This window comes from Microchirus variegatus, assembly GCF_963457635.1.
Source record: "Microchirus variegatus genome assembly, chromosome: 17".
In the NCBI taxonomy this organism is placed as follows: domain Eukaryota; kingdom Metazoa; phylum Chordata; class Actinopteri; order Pleuronectiformes; family Soleidae; genus Microchirus; species Microchirus variegatus.
In genome coordinates this window covers 19,228,969-19,253,110 of record NC_139818.1, presented here as the reverse complement: position 1 = coordinate 19,253,110, position 24,142 = coordinate 19,228,969, and the positions used below count along the sequence as shown (strand labels likewise).

The 24,142-nt window shown below is 41.8% G+C and overlaps 1 protein-coding gene across 1 annotated transcript; it reads left to right on the top strand.

The window, feature by feature from the left end:
• On the top strand, positions 1 to 23,517 carry rab11fip3 (RAB11 family interacting protein 3 (class II); the record flags this gene model as incomplete). Its single annotated transcript, XM_083903729.1, has 14 exons — positions 1 to 1,647; positions 7,747 to 7,840; positions 10,716 to 10,792; positions 13,541 to 13,713; positions 16,659 to 16,859; positions 19,760 to 19,897; positions 20,745 to 20,780; positions 20,893 to 20,986; positions 21,142 to 21,386; positions 21,803 to 21,884; positions 21,967 to 22,104; positions 22,198 to 22,353; positions 23,172 to 23,312; positions 23,404 to 23,517. 14 exons carry the CDS (start codon positions 1 to 3, stop codon positions 23,515 to 23,517), a joined length of 3,336 nt encoding a protein of 1,111 aa, XP_083759855.1.
• Positions 23,518 to 24,142: the final 625 nt, after the last annotated feature.

Below are 24,142 nucleotides of genomic sequence, written 5' to 3'. Positions count from 1 at the left end.
ATGGAGCCGACAGTTCTGTCTGGCCCTTTGGGGCACACTCAGTGGGAGACGGAGCAGACATTTCCTCTTGGATTTCGCACTCTGGACTCAGACAACAGAGGTGTGCTCTGCCAAAACAAGAGTGGCCAGACAGGTTTGGATTTTAGAGACGGTGACCGGGAGCAAACATCCCATCTGAGTGAGGAGGCAAAGGTTTCTCAGGACAACCCAGTTGAGTTGGGCAACTTCATGAATATCTCTGATTTCTCCCATGGATTCTTCCAGTTTGACGCTGACCAGCCCACACTTTCTAAAGCTTCTCTCGATAGTACTCGTCTAGAGGAGTTGTCTTACATAGAAAAAACTGATGAACCTGATGACTGTACTTTATCGTGGTTATTTTCTCCCAACCTCACTCCTGTGGTTGGAACAAACTCTGCTTGTGTGGACCCAGATTCGACACAGGATGAACTGTTTCAGGACTCAAATGCCACGACTGGTGACGGTGACCTAATAAGCCTCAGTGAACCTGCCTCGCCAGCCAAGATTTCCGTACAGTATCCCGAGACCAACACGGGGGATTCTCTTTTGTTGCTAGATCTCCTTTCAAACGAACCCACTTGTCTCCCCACTGAATCTTCAGGTGAGTTGAACCCACAGGGTGTCACTGAGGAGCTGCTAGATCTGTCACAAGTGGAGCAGGCAGGCCTCCCTCCCTCACCGAGCAGGGACACATGGTCACCTGAAACCAGAGACAAAGGTTTATTCCCTGATCAAGTGACTGACCTGCTTGTAACCAGTAGCACTACTGTGCAAAGTTTCCCTGAGAGCTGCTTCGAAGAAAACCACATGAGCACACCGCTGGAGTGTTTCGCAGGATGTGTGCCTTTGTTGGATTTCGAGGTTCCAGATTGTGACAGCAGTCTGAGCCTGTGCCCAGCCAGTCCTGCCTCTGTAGACTCCACAGGTACATCTTTACATGTATCAAAAGAGGAATCAGAGGTGGAAGAAGCAGAGGGTGGTGTTAGTCGAAATCTGACATCTGAGCGTCGAGGTGAGAATGACTCATTTGCTCTGGTTTTGTCAACTGAACCCCCATCACTGACTGTGTCTTTGGCTGAAGATGTGTTTATTCAGGGTGAGCTCACCGGTGAGTGTTACTCTGCGAAGAATGTGTCTAAGAATTTGATGGAGGACAAAACTGGTTCAGAAGCAAAACATCAGGAGAATGAGGCGATGGCTTTGGATTTGTGCTTCACTGCTGATGAGGTCAATGACGAGGAATCCTGGGACTTGAAGCCACAGGAGGATTTAGAAAGTGGAAGTGTTCCTGATTCAGCAGCTGAACAGAGGGAGGAGGACAGCAGTGCGATCGACACTACCCAGCGTGATGGATCGGACTGTCATGAAATAACCTCTTTTGAATTTTCGGTTCATGACTTAAACAGTTCTCCACAGGCTGGATGGACTAGTGAGCAAAATGTGGAGACACTCTCTCTCTCTAAGATGGTGGTAGATGACTCACTGCCAATGGTTTCAGCAGAGAACACAAGAGAGGAAGATGTCTCCCCGCTAAAAGCCGTATTCGACGCTTTAGACCAAGATGGCGATGGCTTCGTTCGGATTGAGGAGTTTATGGAGTTTGCTGCTGCCTATGGAGCCGATCAGGTGAGATCACTTGTTTTTCCTTCTTGCCTTCCTACTTTAGAGTGGGCAGTAACTGCGTAATGCATGCTGAGTGAAGTGCTATGTAAAACCATATAAAGCTCCATGTGTGTGTAAATGATTTATAAATGATTTTCTGCTGAAACTCAGAGTGCTCACTGGAAGGAGTCTGAATAATTCAATCAAGTGAAATTCATCTGGTTGGTGTCACTTTGAAGTACACAACATTATTCTAAACCTATGTGAACCCCAAAAGGTCAGAAATTAGCAAATTGTAAATGTCAAGTTTTTGTATAGAGGAGAAATATTGGTGTGTTTTTTTTTGTTTTTTTTTTTAAATTAAACTTTGCTGAAAGTTTGCGTTGTATAGTAATAAAGCAGATGTATTCTCCCTTAATGCCTAGTGTGTTTCCCACAAGGCTATTTTGAACATTTAGTTGAATTGATTTGACGAATACAAACTGCAAACTGTCAAATTCTTACCGGGAATTGACTAGCTGTATTTGGTGAATGCTCCAAGAGTTAGGACTTGGGTTACCACTGTCGTGTCTGTCAAGCATATTGGCTGTAATGAGTCCTGTTCGGGCTGGTACTCGACATTTGCACATCCAGTGCTTTGGGGGTCATCTTTTGAAAGATGCTGTGTGACCCTCACCCATGTGAAACGAGACATTTATTTATAACTGAACAATTAGGGACGGAACTCTAATCCCAAGTAAACTTATAAATATATGAAGGGCATTGATCAACTGTTTTGTTTATGTATCCAAGGGTGACACTAATTATTAATTTAGGTGATTGGTAATCTGTGTTTTAACCTATATATGTGTATCGGCAGTAAATTAAACTTCAGAGTTGAGTATTTTTATGTTTATTCCAACTTTGGCAATATTGGGTGGCCTTGGTTTTGATAGCAGCTTCAGCGCTCAGCTCACGCACTGAAGCTGCGTCACCGTAAGTTCTTATACTACTTGCCTGTGTACACAGTAGCTTTCAGTGTTGATCAGCTTTTACTCTTGGCTTGAAACCATTCAGAAAAGTGCTGCAGGCGGGACATTGTTTGAGGCATCAAGGGTTGATGACAGAGAAGGGGGGCGGGGTGCGGCGCTTCAGAGCCAATGAAGCAGTTTTGTAAAATAATTTAATTAACTGGCAATTTTAATTAATTAATATTTTTTTTAAAAGAAGATTCTTATAATCATGAGAATGTGACCAGCCATATTAATGAACCCCGACTTCAAAAAAAGAAGTAACAAGTAGTTTCCTTTCCCGTCCAATTGTTAAACACACCCTATGCAAATAACAGTGGAGGCATGGATGCAAACAATGATGTCACCTAACTGGAAAAAGAAACTGTCAAGTGAGCATGCTTTGCCTATTCTTTTCAATATCTTTTATATCTTACTTCAGTAAGCCCTAATGTTGCTAATACAATCTTATTTTAAACTGTGAGAGGTAGATTCAGTCAACATTTGGAAAACTATTAACTTGTGCATTTAATGATTTAAACTCTGGAAAAGATCTCTGTAGAATATAGGTACTTGTTGCTGCTGTCTCTCACTCACACAGAGCATGGTACCGGCTTCACTAATGCTTTTAATCCCCTCTCTCCCAGTTCAAAGCGCCTCTATTGCCCCGATCTGTCCAATGTCTGCTCGTAGATATCTGTGGCTCCCAGACAGGGAGTTTTGAGGGATTAAGAGTAAAATGTATTTCCCTGACTCAGAGGGACTTCATGGTTTGGGTGCCTTCCACCGACTGCTCCTGACCTTGTTTTGAGGGAGAGAGAGTGTGTGTGTCTTTTGTCATGTTAGTTTCATGTAAATCAATTCCACCTGTTGTTTGGCTAGGCAGTGCTGAAAGTGGTAGATTTACATGATATTGTTTTATAGGTGTGGTCTGTTTTACTGTTATTCATCGGTATCCGGTGGACTTCTCATCCTAATGGTCAAGATTCAAGCAGTTTCTTTTAAGTTGTCTTGAATTGCTAACTACATTTGTTCAGATTCCTTCTGCATGTTTCTTTGTGTTTAGCTATCAGATTTCTGGGCTCTTAGGAACTGTAGAAGATAATATGTGTCCTTACGAGGATGTCTTCTCAGATTTCTATCCTCTTGTGTGTAAGGAGGAGGAGAAGATGCTTTACTGCGTTCAAAAGTTACAATAAACGACAAAGCTGCTGTCAGTCTTATCTTCAGAATTTCTGGAATGTTATAAAATACTACTTCTAACATCTCAGAGGATTCGGCTTCCATTAGCTGCAGTCAAGGATCAGTGGAAGAGTCAGGGCTGATCTAACGAGGCCTGCCCATAACGTTGAGCTAGCAAATGCTTTTCTCCTCTCGTATCGTTTCGGGAACACACGTGAATGTGCTTTTCATATTTGATTAAGCTTTGTCCTCATCTGTCCTTGTGTGTTTCAGGCATTTTGAGATAATAGTGTTTGAATAACCTTCATGCATGAGCAGCCCAGATTAGAGACATTTTAATATGGACCATAGTGGTATTTTAGCAGTGTGTATTTTAGCTGGCATTATTTCTAATTGTGATACACATTTATTTGTTGTGTATATAAGCTTCGCAGATCAAGCCTTTGTTCACTGTATTTATTAGTAAGCTTGTGTGTTTGTTTTACTATGATGTTATATGGCTAATAGCATGCCTTGTACGCAAGTTGCACTTAGCAAATGTCCCAGAAAACAGGTATTGAAATAGATTGATTTGCATGTTTTGTAGCATGCAAACTTTGACATAGGGTCATAGGCGGGGTACACCGGGGACAGAACATCAATCCATCACAGGGCCACATTTAGAGAGACAAACAACCATCCACTCACACCTACGGACTAGCATGCAAACTTCTGCTTCAAAATCATTCCAGGATATGATACTAAGTGCTCAAACACGTATGCATGGTAGGGTGTTAAGAAGACACCTGGCACCTGGTGCGCTAGAGACGGGCTTAAATCGGTCATGACGGAAAAGTAGCAGCTTTTGTATACATCCAACATGGTGGTCATGGTGGTCCTCTACGTCATCAATATGACATGACAACAAAACAGTCAGACTAAAGCCAGATGCATTTCAACATCCTAGTATGGCTAAAATTGTATAATCAAATTCCTCAAAGTCGGACTTACCCATTTAATGAGATTGGGAGTCAATCTACAGCTATAGCAACTCAAGCTAGCATGGGTGCTCTCTGTCTGGGTACATTGTTTTGGACCGACAAGGTGACTGATGTTGTGTCCTATCAGCTTAAAGAATTGGATATTTTTAATTTAATAGATGGTAGGAAGACTAGCTAGCTGTCTGCTAATCCAGGAATAGTACTAACGAGCTGAACTACAACTACAACCAAAGCTTTACCATGTAAGTGAAATGCCCTGCAGGTTTGAACCACATTTATGAAAAGCCCTTTCTAACGACCCCTGGTTTTGACCCTGGTTCACAAAAGCTTTACTGAACTGCATTGTGGTTGAGTCTCTCTTGTCAGTCAACCCTACTTTAGCCACCCTCCCACCCCTCACCCGCTGCTTGCATGTACTGCCCTCCCACAATGGAATGCCCCATGCCCTGAAAGGTTAGCTTTCGAGTTCACTTTAGTGTAATTTAATATCTTGTTTTCAAAGAAATTCTGCCCTCTTTTTTGCCAACCCGCCAAGCTTATGACCATGGCTATGTGAGTTTTGTTTAGGCACAATTGAGAAATTCCCTCCAGGGGAAAGCTACCTCACCAAAGGGTATTCTTCTCCATGGGGTGATGCACAACAGTGGTCTGTGTGGAGGCAGTCAGGCGTGCCCCGGCACTAATTAGACACAAATAGAGGAAACAGAAAAACCACAGTGGCTTCACTGCTGCGCGAAGCAGAAGAACTGACAGTTAAGTTTAACTTTGCATATGATTGCACAGCGCATCGTCAATGATAACATAGGATTGTATTTTCAAACTCAAAGGGGTAAAAACTTAAAGCATCAGCAGGTGTTGGGAATAAAATTTTCTCAAACGGCAACGGGTTTGTGACTTAAACAACTCTACGCTCTGTGTAACTGACACTTCTGCAGGTTGTTGGGGCTAAATAATTGAGATCCACTGACATCAAAGTCACCTTTAGATTTAGGTCAGAACTAGAAATAGCCAACCGTCTCTGCTCAAGAACTGAGGCAGCCTGGCACTGCTGTACAGACTGAGCCTTTCTGATATAGGCCATGGATTTTGCTACTACAGTACAGTGGGTTTACAATGATATGAATGCCTTTGGATATCAGAGTATTTACCCTTACGATTCTAGTAAACTATCTAATGGCAATTTTTCTACCATGTATTACATCTGCGATTCGATCAGCAATATACATTTCAATCTACAGTTAAATAGTTACTGCGTCATAGATCTAAAAGTAGAGCGATCCCACGCTACATAAATAGGCTTTAAATCTCTCTAATGCAGGGATGAGAACTTAACGATGGAAAACAGTTCCCAGCATGTTTATATTACCTTTTTAATTGACGTAGAACATAAAACTAATGAAAAAGGGGTGGAAAATATTGAATTTGCAGCCATTGTGTTGTTTCAAACAGCCCTTGTTTCATTGCTTATTATAATAGTTGAGTAGAAACGTCATCAGGACCACAGATGCTAAGTTGATTCCTCATTCACACTCCATTTTCTCACTTCTCTCAGCAGAGGTGTTTCTGAGTATCTGCATGGTACAAATACATTTCCTGTAAGGCCGTTATGCTGCTCTGTGGAACAGAAACCTTCAATTTCTTTCCACCTCTACCTTATTAAAAAGCCCTTCCTTCAGCAGCATAGAATATTATCACACATTGGCTGTATAGAGAGTGTTTACTGTGGCATACATGGGAGTTGGAGGTGCCTTGTTTCCACATGCTAAACTTACCGTGTCAGTGTTAACCACCGTTCAGTGACATCAGCCTTTCCCCTTCATCTCACCACATAGAACCAAACCCACATCATAACTCATGGGGGATTTCAGAATCTATTTTGTAGGCGTTTGAGTTCTTGCAGCGTCCCGAGTCGAAGATAAGCGCTATTAAGCCAATCAACTTGTTTTTGCACGTAATATAAACAGTCCAGAAGAGAGAAGTCACAGTAAAATGACTGTGTTTGCATTGTGCGCTTGGTTTCCCAAGGAATAAGTGAGCCGATGCCACAGAAACCTCACCCCACATACTCCCAGGATCCCTCCCAACTCGTTTTTTTTTTTTTTGTGTTACACACCCCTGAAATTATACTGTAATAATGGGTTAGTATAAATTTGTGATGGACGGTATTTGACTCGGGTCTATTATATGTGCAAATAGAATTTGTTTGCGTGGTGTCACCAGTAATTCTGCAGATACACGCACACTTTATTTGTTTTACAGGTGAGGTCTGAAGAGCCAGCTATCCAAATAATAAGCATTAACTGGGTGCAATATCCCAAGGAGTCAATTTTCTATCTAATTTTGCGTTTCCCTGCAGTTACTGAAGCTCATGCTATCTTGTTGCCAGGTTACAGGCAGTAGAAATATACAATATGTAGGTGTACTTATGTAACACATTTAACACTGTGCAGAAAGGTTGATATTTGCTCCATATTTATGAATGTGCATTCAGGATTTTTCTTGCCGTCCGAGTCACAGAATATCACTAATTCCTCTTTTTCCTCATACTGTTTCGGTATCATACAGAGTATAAACACACTTTTAAACCCTTGTAAACCCACTACAGCCCTGAATCCAATAAAGTAAGAAACAGTCGACATCTGCAAAAGCTCTTTTTCTACTGGAGGTCAGGAGTGTTTTATTGGTGAACTTTTGCTATCCAATCAAAATCCTTCAGGTTCATCATGTAACACTTGGACTGTCACCAGAATGAAGTGACCTTATTCTGATGCGGTTTCTGTTCAGTTAAGTCTCTGCTTTATTCGTCTGCCAGTGGTATTGTTTTCCACCGGAGTTGGTATGCAAACATCATGAGAACTTCTTAGGTCATTTCTTATGTCATTTATTGACATCATCCAGGCCAGCCTGTCTTATCCTGTGGCTGTGGTGATATTAGATTTGATTGTTGTGTGTGTGTGTGTGTATTTTCTCAGGTAAAGGATCTGACCAAGTTTCTGGATCCCAGTGGCCTGGGAGTGATCAGTTTTGAAGACTTCCACCGGGGAATTTCGGCAATTAGCAATGGAGGTAAATGGTCATATGACCTTATATACACCAAAAGCATTGTTCACTCCTGTTTTTCATTTCTTGGTATATCACACATAAGCCATGACACCTTAGTTATTCATTAACGTAATTCTGGACAGACAGATTCTGGACAGGCGGGGTTGTCATTGTGAACAGGTTGCGGTGATGTCATTACAACATTATGGCATGTTTGCCTCAGTCCGCCCGAGCGTATTGATTTGTGAAACTCTTTACTGAGGCTTTCTGGGTTGTACGGCTCCAATTTCTCAGACCATTAATAAGTCATGCATTGGAAAGCATGAGATGCACAGACACATGGGCTGATTGGCGAGGTTTCACTGTAGGAGTGACAGAGGAATAGGGATTGGACAGAGAGTCCTATTCAACTGAATTATTTACTCCCGTCACTCTGCCATGTCCTCTCTCTTTCTCTACTTTTTTGCCCTCTGTGGGTCACTAGTTTCAACACTGTGTTATCAAATTAACAAAACGCATATAACTGTGTACACTACCATTCAAAAGTGTGGGGTCACCTATACAATTTGTTTGTGTTTTCCATTAAAAGTCCCACTTTTATTCATCAGAATAGTTGCAAAATGAATACAGAATATAGTCAAGACATTGAAAAGATTAGAAATAATGATTTTTGTTTTTGTCAAAGAACCAGCAAAACTGTTTTCAGCCATGCTAACTAGTGCTGGGCAATAGGTTAACGCGCGTTAACGCATGACACGTTTCCATGACGACTGACCGGAAAAAGACGTGCATTGTGTCATGTTTACGTGCCGCTACACCGGAGTCCAGGCACTGTTTACCAGTTAGCTGCATTAGCTCCTACAGTCGAATTGGAGCAGTCTGTTTATTAAACGAAAAGAGCAGCGCTACAAATAAACAGCGTACCTGTGTACTACCTATGTGTGCCTCTGTTTTTAAAGTTTAGCCTTACTTGAGAGACTCGTTTTAACAATCCGGAGGCAGGTGAACATGAAGTCACACGCGTCTTTTTCCAGTCAGTCGTCATGGAAACGTGCTGTGCGTTAACGTTGACACCGATAAATGCTGTTGACGCATTAACCACTAGTGCTAACATAACTGCACAAGGGTTTTCAAGGGTTTTCTAATCATCCAATAGCCTTCGAACGCGATTAGCAAACACAATGTACACTGGACATGGGCCTCTATACACCTATGTACATATTCCATTAAAAACCAGATGTTTGCAGCTAGAATAGTCGTTTACCACATTAACAATTAACAATTAACAATTTCTAAGTGACCCCAAACTTTTGAACGGTAGTGTATATGTGTTGTCAAACAGGCTAAGCAGGCTTGTGTGCTGCATGTTTGCTGTTTCACAACACAACTGGCACAATCTAAAATTAACGTAAATTAATTAACGTAAATTACTACATTAATCTTGTCTCATGTCAGCAAAGTTGTTTTGGTGGCTTGTTTCTATCCAATCGGCAATCATAGTCAAATTCATTGCTGGATGTTTATTATCAGGAGCATTTCACCATCGTCTTGTTTTTTACTTCTGTGGAAAGGGTACATTTTAATGAAAAAAACAGGCCTCCCAGCTATGGAAATACCTTGTCCCCTGTAGTGGCTCTGGCATGTCCGGAACAAAAAAAACAATTGCTGTGTCGTTTTAAATTTTGTTGTGTGCATGCCAGAAAAAGTGCAGGTGTGTCTTCAAACACAAGGCACAGCTTTCTTTTGCGCAGTGCTACTCGCCACTTAAGTTGCGTGCAGTGTGTCTCGAAACACACTATAGCAGTGGGCATGGGGATTTAAAAACCCTTGGGTCTACCGGCTGCTTTGGAGAACACTGTTTGTGCTCCAGTCTCTCAATAGGCTGCGATCCACAGCTCTGTTTACTAGACACAGGAGCCGTGGTGGTGGCTGACGGGTCTCCTCCATCTTGTTTGTCTGTCTCAGGTTACACCGCTCATCTATAAGTGCTTTCAGCACAGTGACACATTAAGCCTGTGTATAGGTTATACTATTTTTATTTTGTCTATTTCCTTCTTGAATTTAGTGCGATAAAGTTGAATTTAAAGGTTACATGATGTTATTGCTTCCTCATGCTTAGGTTGCTTAAAATGTAGAACTGAAAAAATTTATTGATGAAGCTTTTTTCATGATTAAAACAAGATTTCTGATTGTTTTAGCTTCTTATAATGTCAAAATTTTCTGTTTTCTTTGCTCCACGTAACAAAGTAATCATTAAAAACTGAATCGTTTTGGTTCTCGGACAAAACAAGACAATGAGAACATTGTTATTTCCAGGTTTGACAAACACTGATCAACGTTCTTTAGCATTTTCTGACATTTTATGGACAAAAAGATTAATCGTGAAAATAATCGACAGATTAATCGATTATGAAAATAATGGTTAGTGGCAGTTATGACACATATCCTGAATTTGCTGACTGTGTACATGAGTAAATGATGTATCAGCTTCCATGTTTTTCAGACTCCAGATATTTAAAATGCATGTGAATTTTCAAGCATACATTTTTAATTATTTACCTATTTATTCAGTTTACACAACTAAATAGAAAACCAATCTTTGTGGAAATATAACCTGTGAAATAGATTTTTGTTGAACCACATACCTGCTTATTTGTTCATGGATACATTTAAATGTAATAATGAAACAAGGTTGTAGGTTAAAAAAAATATGCCAGTATAATTAAAATAGATATATAAAGAACATTGAATGGACTGTGAAATTCAAACGAGGTACGTTGTTTGCATTTGCCTAGGACACACCAGCCGCGTATTTGTTCAGCCTCCGTTTGGCTTTGTGTTTATTGTGCAAATACTAAAGTTGTCGCCGTCGTCGTCTTCTTCTTTTTCATATGTGCAGGTCCGGAGCCACAGCTCTACAGCGTGAACTACAGTCCAGGGGACGGAGCTGTGGGCTGCCCTGAGGAATACGATGAGGTGAGGCAACATTTCAAGAGGTTTAGCCTCTCTTTCTCTTTTGTTGTGTTTTTCTTCCAGTTGTTGTGCCTCCAGTTCCCACTGGTGCAAACAGCAGTGCAAGCGTGGAGGTCACGGACTGAACTCCGTGTGCACTCTAAACTCTTCCCACTGTAATTCACCGAGTGGCTTGCAGAGCTATCATTACCTCTCTGTGAATGTTTCACTGACTGAACACCCTGGTTTGGCTGACACCGAATAGCATCTGGCAGGCTACAATTCTGAGTGTTCTTTCACAAATATTGGATCAGCCGGAATGTGCCTGGAGTTTTTTACACGAGTGTGTGGACTTGTTGTGGTCGGCATATATGGAATTCTTGCCTCCTCTTGTGCACGCAACGTATATTTTTAACCGTCATTGTTGCTGGCCTCCGCACTTCTCAGCAATTGTGTGTGCACTCAAAGTGCATCAGCTTACTGCTGCTGTTTTTGGGTGGTACGTTGCACAGTACTAGCACCCTCTCTTGGTGTGGGTTGTAAGTGCTGTGTTACATATGAATAAATGCAGCTTGTGACATTTTTTTTTTTGAGGTTTTTATTGTTGAAAGAGTATCATAAAGTTGTTTTCCACAATGATAATGTACATGTATTATTTATTATTTAAAAAAAAAAATACTCCAGTTGCTATAACTGCTGTTTACTGGAACCCATACACATAGGTGTTGGGGAAAGTTTGAGTATGTTTTGAAGTAGTTGCCACACCTGTGTCCATTTGCCTTGTTTTTCCCCTTGCGTTTTCTGGCAGGAAAGGGTTCCCTCTCTGTCAATGGTTGTGCTGTTCGAGCCCTGTTTGCTTTCAAAACAGGCAAGGAAAGGCTTTTGAGCTGAGGCAAGGCATAAGAGAAAAGCAATGCCCCATCCTGTCCCCCCCCCCCCTTCCCCCTTAGTTAAATATTTTCAACCGTTTGCTGACATTCATATTTTCATCGCGCATGTTAATGCCTGTAAACAGCAGCCTTTACACTTGTTATCACCAATGTTTTTATTGTTCCACCCAAACTCCAACATGTGCTTTGCACTGTCTCCTGACACTTTTACAGCACGTAACAGCATGTTAGCTTTCTGCTGGCACACAGACAGACAGTTATGGCAGGATGTTGTGATGTACAGCAAGTGTACAGCCTTTTTGACTGTGCAGCCCGGGACATGCAGAAGATGGCTTAATGATTTATACTTTGACACTGGCTCGGGGAAATTGAGCTCCCGGGAGCCAGGAAAGATTATGCAGTTACTCAGCTGATGGTGTGTGCCGGCAGTTTTAACTTAGCAGCAGTAGCTGATTGAGCAGTACAGCGGACTTCTTGTTACTCTTTGGACTTTTCGTCTGTCTCCACCCCTCTGACCACCCAGTCAAGCTAAACACGGAGTATTTTTGATTTTTTTCAATATACTCTCACTTGCTGCCTCTCTCTCTCTGAGTGAGGAAGCATTTGTAGTCATTATTAGGAGGCGCTCATGACAGGCCAGCTTTCCTGTCAGTGAGTCCAGACATAGAGAATGGTTCTGGGTATGTTGGACATCCCGCTGGGCCCTGCAACTCCTGGTGCTTCATTTATAATGGTATGACTCACCTGTCTTTTTTTTGTTTTTGCTGCTTTATAGTCCGACACAAATTGTCCCCCAGTCGCTGATAGCTTGAGAATGTTGTTCTTTGGCAATTCTTTGTGTTGAACATTTGGTGTTTTGTGCTTATTTTATCTGAACTCGTTGCTTAGAGGTGTTTATACAGCAGGTTCTGCAGCCATGTGAATCACAACAGATTGTCCCTAAGGTCTGTTTATGCTCTGTGCTCTGTTTGGTTGTTGTGGGTTGGTGCGATGGCATCACCACCAGCTGGCGTGACATGAAGAATGAAAATAGACCGTCTTTAAAATGGCTCCTTTCTTCAGACACCTTTTTTGAAAGTATACTTTGAGTTCATGATCTTGTTTGTGGTGGCAACAACTCTGCCACTGACCACATGTATTTGCATTATAGTTTTTTATAACCATGTTATTTTTAGAGCTGCAACTAAGGATTCTTTTCGTAATTGATTAATCTATTGATTATTTTCTCAATTAATCCTTTTGTCCAAAAACATGTTGATCAGTGTTTGTCAAACGATGTTCTCTCTTGTTTTGCCCACAAACCAAAATGATTCAGTTTTAATGATTTTGTAGCTATGTGGAGCAAAGAAACGACGAACATAGTCCCATTTAAGAAGCTAAAACAATCAGAAAACTTGCTTTAATCATGAAAAAAGCTTAAAACCGATTATCTATTATCAAAATAGTTAGTAGTAATCGATTAATAATCGATGAATCGTTTCAGCTCTAATTATTTTAATCTGAAAATCCAGTTCTAACTGCAACCACTATAGTTTGTTTATAGTGCTGTTTTTTTTTACTTTGGTGTAGGGCTGAAACAATGAATGAATCAATTATAAATCGATTATTAAATTAATCATCAACCGTTCTGAAAAATGTTTTATAATTAAAACATATTCTCTGATTTGTCAGCTTCTCAAATGTGAATATTTTCTGCTTTCTTTGCTCCGTGTAACAAAAGAAAATCATTTTATCTGATTCCTTTTGGTTTGTTGACAAAACAAGACATTTGAGCCGCAGCCTTGCTTTGGCAGAATATCAAAATCATCATTGATTGTACAGTTACAGCATGAAGGACATTCTTCTCTCGGTGTATTAAAGTTTTCCGTCTCTGTTACTGCAGCAAAATGAGGTGACTGACAGCGCGTACCTGGGCTCCGAGAGCACGTACAGTGAGTGCGAGACCTTCACCGATGAGGACACGGGGGCGCTCGTACCCCCTGAGATGCACGAGGATGTGGAGACGGACAGCGGCATTGAAGCCACGCTACACGACCCCGAAGATGGTGGGAATAGGTGCGTATAAATACACTGGAAACTTTCTGTCAGTTTTGACCAATATGCTCATAGATTTTGGAACAATGCTGCTCACATTTAGTGAGGAAAAGACTGTTTGTGACCCTGGATTACCTTTTGTCATACTTCATCAGTCGTAATCCACTCGTCATGAGAACCAGATCAATGCTGTAATGCTGTTGGGAAGTGCTGTTTGCTACAGAATTTTTACCGTAAATCGGTAAAGCGTCAAATCTCCATTGTAGGATGAGTCCTGTATATGCCCTAAAATGGCCTTTCACACAGATCACATGGTTCGTTTAGTCTTGTGTGCCCCGTTGCTGGATCATTCTAAATCTATTTAGGTCAGCAGCCAGCAGCCGATTAAACTGAAGCGGTAGACAGGTACAACTTTATCGACCCGGTGTCTTGAATTCTTCTGGAATTCAGGCGCAATGTGTCTGCATTTGGTTCCACAATCTTTCCCTTTGAATTGTCCTTTAACTGGACCTGGAACACATTTTGCGGTGAATGTTTTCTGAACAGGAAAGCTCATGCAGAGTAGACTTGAAATGTGCACACTGTAAGCAACCTTGAAATACCGAGTCCTTCCCCATTCTTCCTCATTTTGTTTCAAAGTGGATATTGTTTCACTGAAAAGAGACTGAGATCTTCACGCCTCGTCTGGATTTTCAGGTTATGTTTACTTTGGACTGAATTCTAGGATTCTTTTGGGTTTGTGAAGGAGAATGGCCACTTATTCTATTTTGCATTTGCCTCGCAGGTTTCTCTGACTGATATACAACTGCCAGTTCGAGTTTGAGGCTTTTTAAATTGTGTTATATTTACATTATGCATGTATGTTTTTGTAAGTATGATTTACTCTCCGTAGACATGGTTATGGGCAGAGTGAACAGCAGGTTTTCATTATCACTAGGGTGTCAAAAGTAAAACAGAAGGGTAAGAATGGAGCTTTTTGACAATGTTTTGAATTTTTTCTGAGTCGTTTTATTGCAGCTCCGGTGTTGAGAAAAAGAGAACTTCAGAAACTACAATTGAAGTCCAATGTAAAAGACAAAATAGTATCACTGAGTGATTTAAATGGCAGCTGCTGCTGATGAGGTCCATGACTGTTCTTGTTGAAACAGCCTTTAGTGCGAACTCAGGAGAGGAAACGTAGAACAGAGGCGACCTTATCTGCTGACTGTGTGACCTGTCTCTCCTGCTTGATGACGGATTGGCGCAGTCTGCCTGACATGGATGTGTTTGGACTTCCCATTCCATGACTGATCCTTGAATTCCAGGAAGTGTTGAGTTAGCGCTTTTTTGTGTGTGTTGTTTTCCCTTTTTTTCCCCCCGTTTCTGTTGCAATGGTCTAATCTGATTCTCTCTCTTTTGTTATAGTTAGTCATACCAGTGCACCTCCTAAATCTGCTATTGACTGGAATCTAACACACTTACTGTACGACTCTGACCTTTATATTCTCTCACTTCAGCTGTGTGTTTACCAAAAAGTTGACTCACGCACAAACATTTTACTTTGTGTTTCAAGTCACCACTTAAACAACACATGTAGCCCCATACTGGCTAGTCAACGTCGGAGAATATGCACTGAACTGAGGATTAAGAATCTAACAGGATTAAGTTCCCCCGCCCTCCTCTGTCTTACCCGTGTGCCCGCACATATTTGGTTCACGGAGCGTCAGCAGGACTGTCCGTTTGGCCATTGCTTAGCCTCAAATCTGATTAACCCCCTCGAAGTCAACCCTTTGTGTTGCTGCCTTGAGTCTTTTGGGTGGCGTGGACCATTATTAGTCATGTGGCCTTGCAGATCAGCAGCTCCTTAGGAGGACCAAAACTATTTTGTTAATCCTCCCCAACCCTTGGGTGTATATTTTTTTTGTTTTAACCTGGGTGCAACCGCTGAAACTTCAGGATTCCGCTCTGGTTGTCTGGGGTTTTGACTCCTGCTGCTCCACGGCTCGTGTGCCAGGGCAGCGGAGGTCGTTTCAAGATGCGTTCTCGCTCTTCGCCATCCCTCTGTTTGAGGGACATCAGTGTGGGACAGTGTAGTAAGAACTTGGCTAAAGGGTAAGTGGCTACAACATTCGAGCAGTTCTAGTCATTTGTTCATGACTTACGGTAAATGTTGCGAGACAGTATGATTGCTTATTTTTCTTGGACGGTGATTTTTTTAGCCTCTCGGGTTGTAATTTAAAGCAATGGATTAGTCAGATGGAAACCATATTTCTTGTCAACAAACTGAATGGGAATTGTCTTTGTGAGCTGAGAAAGCAAACTTTTCTGCTGATTTGAACATCCTCATCCTGTGTGTGTGTGTGTGTGTGTGTGTGTGTGTGTGTGTGTGTGTGTGTGTGTGTGTGTGTGTGTGTGTGTGTGTGTGTGTGTGTGTGTGTGTGTGTGTGTGTGTGTGTGTGTGTGTGTGTGTGTGTGTGTGTGTGTGTGTGTGTGTGTGTGTGTGTGTGTGTGTGTGTGTGTGTGTGTGTGTGTGTGTGTGTGTGTGTGTGTGTGTGTGTGTGTGTGTGTGCTTAAGACATCGAATATATCCTGTTGGACTTTGAACAGGAAAAGCTACTTTTCCTGTTCAATGGAGATCAAATAATTTGAGTTCTGGTAGGAATCACATTCACATTTGTTTGCTCTGCATCACCAAGATGTGCACAAGATATTTAATTTCCGTCAGAGCAGCCTTTGGGATTCATATGAATTAACAGATTACCTTTGAAGACAAGTGATAAACTTGTCCAGACACCTGTTCTTCCGGTGGGGAGATTAATTATACCTCTGTGGGATTTACAGTAGGCTCTACTAGTCGTATAAAGGCTTCTAGGTCAAAAAACCCAACTCTCAGCCAGCCTTTTTAAAGCCTGTTACCTCAAAGCTTTTCCTGAAGGTGACTATGTACACATATACTAAAGAGTGTGATCCATTCTTGTCTCCTTCAGGTTTTCCCTGAACTCTGAGCTCCACAACCACTCGGCGGTGACCGTCATCGGAGGAGAGGAGGAGCACTTTGAGGATTTCGGTGAGAGTAATACGTCGGAGTTGCTGTTGGAGAGCAGCGTGGATGGGAGAGAGGGGGAGGGCGACTCTGCTCTTGTGCAGCCCCTCGAGCAGGTCAATGGCTCGTCGCTTCTGTCTCCCAGGTATGAGCATGTCACTGTGACAAAATAATCTTTCTTTATTTCAGAAATGACTTTTCCCTCCTAACAAAAATCTTTTAATTGACATGAATATATCTTGTATATCTTTTTAACCACGCTTCCTGATAAGAGGTGTGACAGTTCCATTCTCAGCTGACATTGTCCAGGCCGTAAATGCCGTTGTTTGCGTTAGCTCGGAGAGAATGTTTCTCTTTTAACAAAGGCACTGAGGTCAAGCAATGATAAGAGCTATCTGAAGGACGTCCTTCCCACCCTGTCTGCCTCCTTTTCTTGGTGAAGGGCGGGATAAATGCAGTGAATACAAAGTACTTTTCAGTAGCTTTCTCACTCATGTTGACCTCAGAAAAACTCTAGACTGCTGTAGATGATTTTTGCGGAGTGTTTAAGAAGCTTTGTCTGACTTGTGATAGTACAGACACTGTCTCCTCTTTTTGGAACAGACATTTCATTCGTGATGAAGTTCCCTGTGTAATTCTTTCTCCCGTGATCATTTTTACTACCTTCTCTTCTGTTTTAATCAGCTACTCAATGCAGAATAATGTCCAATTCCCACTTGGGTGATATGTCTGTCATTTGCTGTGCCAGGAAATTCTTTACAGCCAACTTTTGTTGACTATATGGAAATAATGTGATCATTGTAGGAAGTACAGCCTCACTGTTTTTCCCCAGTATGCTAACATACTATAATATGGTGAAGGGATATTCTGATTCTCATTAACAAGTAGTACATAGTAGACATTCAAGAAAGTGGAAGTTAAATGTATGTACATATACATAAAAGTAAAAGTTTGGGGTCACTTAGAAATGTCCTTATTTTTGAAGGAAAAGGACGTATTTTTCAATGAATATAACATTAAATGAATCATAAATACACTCTATACATTGTTAATGTGGTAAACGACTATTCTAGCTGCAAACGTCTGCTTTTTAATGGAATATGTACACAGGTGTATAGAGGCCCATTTCCAGTGTTCTAATGGTACATTGTGTTTTCTAATCGCGTTAGAAGGCTATTGGATGATTAGAAAACCCTTGAAAACCCTTGTGCAATTATGTTAGCACAGCTGAAAAATCATTATTTCTAATCTTGTCAATGTCTTGACTATATTTTCTATTCATGTTTGCAACTCTTTTGATGAAAAAGTGTGAGTTTTAATGGAAAACACAACAAAAATTGTATAGGTGACCCCAAACTTTTGAAAGGTATTGTACATATAACATGTATACATTGAATTATTTTTATTTGATGCTTTACCGCTACTGTATGTGACAGATTACCGTGGAAGAAAAGAAGGCTGTGTCCCACAAACTTCACACCCACTCAGATTGAATCCATTGTTGGCGCCTGTAGCAGTGTTGCCTACACACACCCGCTCATTTATTTTACAGTGTACATGCACATCAAGTGACACTCACTGAAAGTCTGCACTTCTGCCTACATTAACAAGAATCGGTGCCTATTTATTGCATAATTCAGACCTAACTCACTTCCTGAATGAATGATCAGGTGGTAGAGGAGAGTGTACGAACACCCGACAGTGAAATCAACAGCTATGTGTTTGGTGGAACTGTATATATCTAATGAAATAGTTCTCTGCAAAGACAACATGGTTCCAAAGACAAGATTGCTTTGGAAGCAGGGGTAACAAATCTTATCAGCACACAAGAGAGAGATCAACACATTCCCTCTAGAATGCTGTGTTTCTTCCCACTGTCCTGAAAACACATCACCACAGTCACACTGCGCACAGTCTCGCGTCTCTTTTCCACCAAAGTGCTCACACTGTTACTTTGTCAAACTCCTCTGTGGATTTCACTAACACCGTGTGTGCACCAGCAGCCCCTGTTCAGACATGGTATTAATACATCCGTCTTAGTTGATCGGGTGTGAACGCACCCCAGACACATAGAGGATTCATTTGACAGCATGTGGCTACATTTTTAAAGCTGTGTGACAGCAAATGTGTGTTAGGCATGAAAATTCAGCCAGCCTCTTCTCTACTTCTATTCTATTCTATTTTCCAGACCCAAAATAGCTTCTCTCTGTGTCTCAAGTCACAAAATGAACGGCACCAGTGCCAGTTTCGAGCCGTCAGAGATGACTGCGCACTTAAAAATCTGCCGAGATTGAGCAATATATCACGGAACCTGACAGACTGAACTTATCTGACCCTTAGAATGCTGAAAACAGACCTGAGACCTGAGGTAACCTGACATCTCCCTACTCAACATCGCAATAAAATTTACACGCTATTTAAGTTAATTAGAATTGGATTCTGTACCTGAGATTGCTCAGGGTATCCCAACTCTCCATCGTCCTTCGATGCTCGCTTTGAGTATCTTATATGGCAGTGATCCAATTCCTGCCGTGTCTCGGGATCTTTAGTAATCCTGTAAAACGCTCTCCCGTTTGCTTGTCCTTTACTCTTTTTGTCATCCCGTGGGACAACTGCCATCTTCCATTTCCACTTTTTATGAAAAACAGACAAGTGAAGAGACAAGCTCCCCCCTGGCATATTGCCTGGTATATACAGTAGGGTTATGTGGGTTTTAACAGCGTGGCTTCGTGCCAAAAATGGTGAACATTTCATGATGGGATCGCGTGGCATCGTCTATCACAGCTCTGTAGTCAGGCTAAAAATGGCAACTTTCCATTTTTGCAAACAGAAACGTCGTCACAATTAATCACGAGGTCACGTCAGCATCGCAGATGTGAGCTGACAATGCTGACGTGACACTTGTCCTTGTGTCATCAAAGATGGCGTATTAATACCAGGTGTGAACAGAGGCCTTAGAAGTTTTACTTTCCCCACACGGATGCACCCCCTTCTTCTTCTCCAGCACTCACCCCTTCCTCCTCCTCCTCCTCTTCCTCTTTCCAGTGCACCTGCTCCTCTCCCTGACCGCTTTCAGAGCTTCCTCAGGGAGGAGGCGCTGGACTTTTTCTGTAGCCAGTGTCACAAACAAATCAGTCGTCTGGAGGACCTCTCCACTCGTCTCAATTTCCTAGAGATGACTAGGTAACGCCGTTGTCCAGCTGTCATCAGTGTGAATGCGTTTGCAGTGCTGCAGTGCATAGTCTCCTGATGTGTGCATGCTGTGTTGGAGTAGCAACAACATGGTGTGTGTGTGGTTTTTTTTTGTTTTTTTTTAAATACATGCAAGCACACATACATTACAGTGTCTTTTTGTGTAAGACCATTCTTCACGTTGTTTTCTTTTGTCTTTTTTCATTGGCGTGTGAGTTAACATAATCACATTTATAGATGAAAAATGTCTCCTAAGGAAGTTGAGCTAGTTCCTTCCAGTTGCAACCATCTGCCCGACTCATGATGCGTCACTCATACATTTTTCCTGCATGTATGAAAATGGTTTAAATACTGGTTTAGTTCAGTTTTTTAAAAGGTTACCGACAGGTATCACAGGTGAGTGATGTCTGCTTCAGTCTTCTCCTTCATGTCATTGCCTCCATGCTTCATTTCAGGTGTACAATGCCAGCTTGTAGTGGAGTAAATAAAGCTTTTTTTAAAGCTTTTGGGACAAACTTGCTGATCCAGGATTACGGAGCAGTAGCTCTATTACAAAAACGTTTTAAATCTGAAATCCGATTTCATCCGTTATACAGTTCTGTAAAGCAGTCACAGTTACATGTCCATTAAGCTAACGTAATCCCAGATCAGTATGTTTGTATTGTTACATTGTATAAACGCTGCTGTGTTTGTATTGGGTTGCCGTTGTGAGTGAACATTTTTAGCGCAGAAATGTAGAACCCAGTACGAGAGAGCGAGAGAGAGGGACTGGGGTGGATAAAAGGTGTCCTTTTTCTCTTCCTAATCATCTTTCCTTTTGTTTTTCCTCCCCGTCCAGTGCTGGCAAGAGGCTGTCCAGCAAGAAAGTCGCAAGGTAAAATAAACAGTTGCTCTGTGATTCCTCAATGCAATAGTTGTGTTTGGCATACGAAAGTGTGGAACAGGAGGTTACATGTGTGTGTTGTTTTTTCCCTGTGCACTTGCAGACATCTCCTCCAGAACAGCTCAATGACTCTGGATACCATGAGCGACCTAACGCGGGACATCTTGGAGATGGCTGACAACGACATCACAGACAAGGTGACAGAGTTAACTCAAGAAGACCTACCCTTACAGTTTACTGACATTCCTGTATCGCCTAGAGCTGTCAGTTTTTACCTGTAATGGCAACGGCAAACTCTTAAATGTTATCTGATTTCTCTGCCAATCATAACATGCTCACTTTTTTTCCCCAGGTTCTCCTCCTTGAGCGTCGAGTTGCAGAGCTGGAGAAGGAGTCCGAGGCCTCGGGAGAGCAGCATTCGCGGCTGCGCCAAGAGAACCTTCATCTGGTGCACCGGGCCAATGCCCTGGAGGAACAGCTGAAGGAGCAGGAGGTCCACGCGGACGAACAACTGCAGCAGGAGACCCGTCGCCACAAGGAGGCCGTGAGCAAGCTGGAGAGGGATAGAGGAATGGAGCTGGAATACGTGCAGGCCAGGTGACAGCATTAAAGATCTAAATCAGTGTATATTTATTGGATAAAATGTGTTACAAGCCATTTAGATCAGTTTTACCTTTGTAAAAATGTGTCTGATTGATGTCTAAACCAGTCGGTGTGAGATTCCGTGCTGATTTGCTCATGTAATTGGCCTTTTGTGTGTTTGTTTTATTGCTATATTGCAGTCACATGTTCTCATGTGTGCAATACCAGTGAACAACAGTGTTTGTTGGCAGGAAAATGCTTCCATACTGCCACCTACTGGCAACATCTGCCACTGATTTTTAGCTATTTTAATATGTACAACACTGTCCATATAGAAGAAGCGGTGTATATACTTTTCATCAGTTGTTTCTTTGTGTTTGTTCTGTAGCTTTTTGACAATAAAACGTTGAATATTTTGATCTGTTTTTCAGGCTGCAGCAGCTGGATGAGGAAAACAGCGAGCTACGATCCTGTGTTCCCTGTTTACGAGCAAACATCGAGAGATTAGAGGAGGTCAGAACAATAATATCTTCTCTTCTCTTTAGTCCGATTTCTTCTTTTTTTTTCCCACACTCACTTCTTTTTTAATATCCAGGAAAAGAGGAAGCTGCAAGACGAGACAGAAGCCATGTCTGACAGGCTAAACGACGAGACCGAGTCCCGCAGGAAGATGAGCGACAAGCTGAGCCACGAACGCCACCAAAGCCACAAGGAGAAGGAGTGCATGCAGGAGGTGAAGTGAAGTTTCTGCCCTCTTTAACCCCTCATTTTACATGATACCTGCTGACTTCATGAACTGACGTTGCTTGTTTGCTTTCTAACACAGCTTATTGAAGACCTACGTAAACAGCTGGAGCACTTACAGCTGTACAAGTTGGAGGCCGAGTCGAAGAGAGGACGCACACCCGGGGCAGGACTGCAGGAGTATCAGGCCCGCACGCGTGAAGCCGAGCTGGAGCAGGAGATCAGGCGACTCAAACAGGTAACGAAGTTGCTCTGAATAATTTTCATATCTGTTTTGAGTTGGAGGTATACTTTAGCCTCTAGCCTGCAATAGCTAAGGAGTGTGTAAAGCTATACCAAATATATTACCACACAGAATAATGTGTTACTAACCCCCATGTATGTGAATTAAACTAAGATGATGTGTGACTATGTTGATCTAACTGACATGCCCGAAGTAAACAAATAAATAAAATGAGGTTTTAAATCGTGTAAAATTCAACAACATTCTCTCCTCTGAATCAATGGAGGCATAAACACACAGTCACTGATAAATACACACTTTTCTGAGAAACAAAGGAGGTGTATGTTGCTGGTCATTAGTGTTTGTATAGAATATAAACACACTGGTGTTCAACCGCTTGTTTAACAAATATAGAGAAGTGACATTGTGACTGTTTTGGTCGCAATTTTGACAAACTATACACAAACACAGAGCTGCTTTAGCTACAGTCCTGTCTTCTCTCTCTCTCTTGTCTTTCTCTAACAGGTGTCTGCTCTTCTTTTTGTTCATCTTCGTTATTTGAAATCCCTAAAGATGAGGATATTAAGTAAAGCAGCAGAGCTTTTCTGAGTGTTTTTACACTAGCAGTAATGTAGGAGCAGGTGCGGTGACTCATGAGTGAATGAGTGAATCGCTAATATAGGGCGCTGTGAGGGTTTTCATGTCCTTACAGCTTATGTGGAGGAGTTACTCTAACTATGACTCTGGCGTGTCATCGAGCCACATTTTAAGACTGGAAGAGAAATTGTTTTCAGTCTTGATTGATCCATTTACATTTGTCTTGACTTCTTCAGGACAACCGCAGTCTGAAAGAGCAGAATGACGAGTTAAACGGGCAGATCATCAACCTGAGCATCCAGGGAGCCAAGAGCCTGATGTCGGCCCCTTTCTCAGACTCCCTGGCAGCTGAGATCAACTCTGTATCTCGCACAGAGGTAGGTTTTTAGAAAAGAAAAAGGATTGACAAGCTAACTGTGTTTTTTTTGTTTTTTTTATCTTCACTCATCTCTGTTCCCTCATTTCCAGCTAATGGAGGCAGTCCACAAACAGGAGGAGATCAACTACCGACTCCAGGACTACATTGACAAAATCATTGTGGCCATCATGGAGTGCAACCCCTCCATTCTCGAGGTCAAATAGACACTATAATACTGGAGAAAACTTATCAGAGATGATGTAAAAACAGAAAAAATAATCACAAACACCCAACAGCGCACCCAAAATCTTCCACCAAACACACTCAAAACAAAAATGAAGAATTTTGTTTTTAAGAACTCCATGGATGTCAGTGAAAGATAAGCTATATTCAGTTCGGGATCCTTCAAGTCTGTTCTTGCTTGTGAGGTTGTGTGTGTGTATGTGTATGTGTGTGTGTGTGTATGTGTATGTGTGTGTGTGTTCCCTCCTTAAAACACTTGGGTTCTGGTGACTCCCATGTATTTGGCTAGAGGGACCTGAGTCTCCCCCTGTTGTTTGAATGAATGTGTACAAGTGGTCAGTATCATTCAGAGTAGAAACCTACATTACCCCCCGCCCCTTTCTAAAAAAACAGTGTCAGTGTATGATTGACTACGACTATACCTAAAGGCCTTAAATGAAAGGTGATACATTAATTATACACGCCTCAGCTTCACTGAGTGGGCTGTGGCTCCTGGTCCAAGCTGAGTTGTGTTTATTCCTTTGAGACACATCCGTATGAAGCTCTGGTCAGGAAACAAGTAGAATCTGTCTTTTTAAGAAGTTAAAAATCGTTGCTGTGCTGCCT